This window comes from Mangifera indica, chromosome 8 (assembly GCF_011075055.1).
Source record: "Mangifera indica cultivar Alphonso chromosome 8, CATAS_Mindica_2.1, whole genome shotgun sequence".
Lineage (NCBI taxonomy): Eukaryota > Viridiplantae > Streptophyta > Magnoliopsida > Sapindales > Anacardiaceae > Mangifera > Mangifera indica.
Genome location: NC_058144.1, coordinates 13,864,118 through 13,868,498, shown reverse-complemented (window position 1 = coordinate 13,868,498; position 4,381 = coordinate 13,864,118). Strand labels below are relative to the sequence as shown.

General features: G+C 35.8%; 1 protein-coding gene across 6 annotated transcripts; it reads right to left on the bottom strand.

Annotated features, from left to right (window-relative positions):
- Positions 1–407: 407 nt before the first annotated feature.
- On the bottom strand, positions 408–4,174 carry LOC123223884 (putative protein TPRXL). 6 transcript variants are annotated; one of them, XR_006503876.1, is made up of 5 exons: positions 3,990–4,172; positions 3,032–3,866; positions 1,681–1,837; positions 1,198–1,263; positions 408–803 (listed from the first exon to the last, which is right to left on the bottom strand). XR_006503876.1 is itself a non-coding variant. In XM_044647346.1 (3 exons), the coding sequence occupies exons 2-3, from the start codon at positions 3,693–3,695 to the stop codon at positions 1,779–1,781; spliced, it is 723 nt and encodes a 240-aa protein (XP_044503281.1). In that variant the 5' UTR covers positions 3,696–3,862; positions 3,990–4,174; the 3' UTR covers positions 1,529–1,778. The 6 variants fall into 6 exon arrangements, 2 of the variants coding, with proteins under 2 accessions (XP_044503281.1, XP_044503280.1); XR_006503875.1 differs by having other exon boundaries at positions 408–1,263; XR_006503874.1 differs by lacking the exons at positions 408–803; positions 1,198–1,263 and adding an exon at positions 1,529–1,585.
- Between the last annotated feature and the right edge of the window lie 207 nt (positions 4,175–4,381).

The following is a 4,381-nucleotide window of genomic DNA, read 5'->3' as shown; positions in this document are numbered from 1 at the left end:
AACATATTTTAAAATAATTATATCTAAGAAAATTTTAAAAAAATAATATTTTAATATTCTTTTATTATCTCTAATCAAACACAATCATTATTTATACTTATTAATTTTTACTTAATTTTGTCAAACATAAACTCATTTATACTCAGTAATCTCCTAAATAATTTATCTTCAAAATACTCTTTCATTTTTTTGTAATAAAACATTACCTAAATCAAATTTTACATAATTGTTATTTAAGTGATTCTTGCATGAATTTTCCCCTCTCACTATTTTGGACTCTGGAATCTCTTTGTTATATAAACTACCACTTAATGAAGATATGGACCTCAACCAAACAAACAACCTTCAGAAACTACTTGGTCTCTTGAACATACCTAACATGGAATCATCTACAAACACAAACCACATGGATGGAACCACATTAAAATCCAAGTATCAATTTCTTACACAACCTAAATACATTCTGTAAAACCTTCAAGAAATTTGACGATGTAATATTGGATCCGGTTGAAGAAGAGGAACCCGACCATCCCCTCACTGTTGTTTTATGTAGTGCAATACAAAATGCAACAGACAACTTGCACCGTAAAAAACAGAACGGTGCTTCAGTAAATATTATGAAGAGAAATTACATAACAACTATCAAAGAGAAATTCCCATTGCTGTGCAAGGAGATTAAATAACAAATACATAGGAAGAAATAATAACTTGATGATAATCACCCTGGTACTATAAACCAGACCGGTACGACAGTGTCGCCTGATACAATCAAGAAATCCACCATGGTTTACTCCCATCAAACCCTATACTAACGTCAACAAAAAAATTAAAATTTTTTTCAGACAAACACCGTCAGGCCTTACTTCTTTCATCTAACATATATTTTACACATTATAAAAAAGAAAGTGTCAAACTAAATATAATTTGAATGTATATATTCATATATTATTTTTAATATTTACTTAAAAGTTCACAAACTGGCCCCTTCAATCAACCACAAGTCAACTAGTCTGAGATCACATTCCAATCACTTCTAACATGTTAAGAAATCCATCTCATGAACCTAGTAGATCAATCTAGGAAACTCAAAGCTATTGAAGAAAGAACTAAAGATCAATCTGAACAATTGGACAAACGATGCAATAAACTAATACATATCCAATACATCAGAAATTAAAGCAGCAAAATCGTATTTACCCTGAAAATCAAATGAAAGAGAAAGGAGCTGAGCCCTTTAAGTAAGGTCACCCAATCTGCAGATAGCTGGAAAGAGAAATAAACAAAAAAGAGCTAGAGTATAACGGAGCACAAGTGAAAGTTTTTAAGTAAACCAGTATTCAGAATTTAAACCCTTGTAAGGTTTACAAAGACAATTTCCACAACATCATTCTGAGTAATTTGATTGCACTTCCTAAAACAGAGCAAACAAGAAAAAGATACTTATAACAACATCATAAACATTGAAAACTTTAATTCAAATCCAACTATAGAAGCATTAACATTGCTATCAGAACATAACATGGAATTCTGAAAAGCGAAAATCTTAGTCTCACACTACATATTGACTCCCTGCTTCAAGAGACTTCTGGTACAACAACCACAAGATAAAGAAAAGTATTCAGTATTAAGACAAACACAGGTGACAGGAAAAAAAGATTGCATATATTCGAAACAGCATACATTTATTACACGAAATCATAGGAACTGCAGACATTTCTTTCCAAGAAAGACACAGACACTGCATATAGTCCACATAAGACTAACAGTCAAGACTATAACTATAACGGACAGCTTCTACTCCTGAGAGAGCCTTCCAAAAACTTCTTACAATGGTACCCTGGAACACAAAGACACGGATCTAACATCAGTTAAACATATAATTATTTCAATACAATAGTAATTCTACAAAAGGATTGAGTTGAGAAAAGGAAAATTATTACCTTGTAAATGGCTTGGCAACAGTCAACAATCTCCAAGTAAAATAAGCTTTCTAAAGAGCAGGAAACAAGTGGTGTTTCCACTCAGAAGAACGGGAAAAAATAGTGCATAGAATAGGATAGAGCAAACACAGATTGAGCTTAACTTAAAGAAGCATAAGTGGCAGATAACTACTTTCACTCCCCCTTCCCAATTTTTCCCTCTCAAAAAAAAACACGAAAAGGTGGTTAAGGGGAAGCAATACATGTATACAAGGATTCAGTTTCTAACTAAAAAGAGATATAGTAAGAAATTGTGACTATAAAAAAGAGATGCTTGATTGCTGAGCATCCAATTGATGGTAGGCTGAACAAAGAAGAAAATGATAATAAAAGGTGCTAATTGAGACAGTCAACTTAGAAACAGAAAGTCTAATCGAAGTAAGATTATCAGATAGAAAGGATTTTGAAACTGAAATCAAGGAGAAGAGATGAATTACAAGGATAAACAGAGATCCAAGGAACTTGTGAATGGTCTAATCAAAATTCTACCGTATATTACATGGTATTTAACACTAGAGGCCTAAGAACTTTTGCTTAAGTCCATAACCGTGAGAATCAACAGCTTTACCCTGAGAGATTTAGATTATACTGACAAGTTATCATTATAGATTCCAAATCTATCAAAGATGTAATTTCCTTGCAGTCCAGTAGCTTAAATAGTAGTTAACTGCTCCATCGTACGCCAAAGAAGATGCAGCAATGCATTCACCTCAACATATACTCCCATATTCCCTCTGCTTCCAATTCAAGTTAACTTCTATCCATGCAGCCACACCATGTTATGCTACCCTTGCCCAACTCCACATCAATCTCAAATGAAAATCAGGAGATTGTTGACCCACCAGGGCCATCTACCACACTAAAACAAAACACAACCCCATACGACTCAAACTAACAACCCAAATCAAAAGCTAAAGAAACAACCGCATACCAACTTGCACTATCAAGGTAAATCTTTATTTTGTTCCACTGTATATACAATCTAACACTACCCACTTCAAAAATCTAAAGTTATTTACAGGAGCACGTAAAGCTCCTTCTACTTCACTCATCGGCATTGTCAAGATTAAGAATGCGACGCAGAGTCTTTGTTGCCGAGTCAGCACTAAGAAATATATCCCTAGTACAACCGGTAAGCCCCCTGGTTGGTGATGAGGGTGCAGATTTGGCCATTGGGCGAACCATTTCAACAGAAGTCTCATGAACCATTATTGGCAAATCAAGTGAAACAGTGCGTTTGGGCCGCATTGAGAACTTGGGAATAGGCAAAGAGCTCGGCGGTGGTGAGTTGGAGTAAGCCGGCCCAGCCCACAGCTCAGAAAATGAGAAGGATTCAAACTCACCAAGGAGTTTCCCGGTGAAAGATGTCTCATTTCTTGGAATTTTCATGTTGATCACAATAGGGCTGCTACTGGAATTGGTTTTCGACTTCGTTATGGTGTTGTCCACAGAGTATGAGTTCCCATTAACGCTTGCTGATGGTGTTTTTGGCGAAGATGAAGAATTAAACGAAACAAAGGAAGAGGGTCGTTTGTTCACAGGAGCAGAAACATTCTTGATCGGTGCTGGAAGTATACCTGATCCAGATTCGAAAGCCCTACAGTTAACATCTCTTAAGTTTCTAGAAGGTGATGAGCCGTAACGACTCGACCCATTTGGCTTGACTCTGCCGTAATATTGATTCTTGTGTTGAGCCACAACAACGAGAGCCTCCATCACTGAGTTACGCAACTAATACACTCGCTCCAGGTTATGCCAATTCAAACAACTAACACAGCAGATCCACCGTTAAAGATCACAGCTTTACCCCCTGAAATACACTATGACTACTGGAAGATCTTCTCCATAATAGATCCAATTTGAACATCGATTTATTTCCACATCTTCCTAGATAAACACGACAAAATCATGAAAAACCGAGAAAGTATAAATTATGAAAGCCAAAAGCTCGAACCAGATGACAAAAATGTTTGACGGCCATTTTATCGAGAAAGTGAGAGAGGAAAATACCTGAAACTGAGAGAGAAAGTTGACTGTTAAGTAACGGAGAAGGGATTGTCAGATCTCTGAGAGTGAAGGAGGAACAGTGATATTTGTTTGAGCTTCTGATTTTGCCTTTTTTTCTTTTTTTTAAATTGCCATTGAAATGGAGAAGAGCAATCCACGGATCTGAAATGGCTATCACGGTCGCGTTTAAATATCACAGCCTTCGACTGGTCACTGTAGATGTGGAAACGCCCCTGGTTTTGGAAATTATTTACGATAGGGACATCCTTAAGTTGAAGAGTAATTATAGACTATTGACCGACCCTGATCCATTCTCATCTCTGTCGTTACTATCTATTGTTGTTATGATTGGATTTTTGTGTTAATGTTTGACTACATAAAAAGAGTTAATTTTT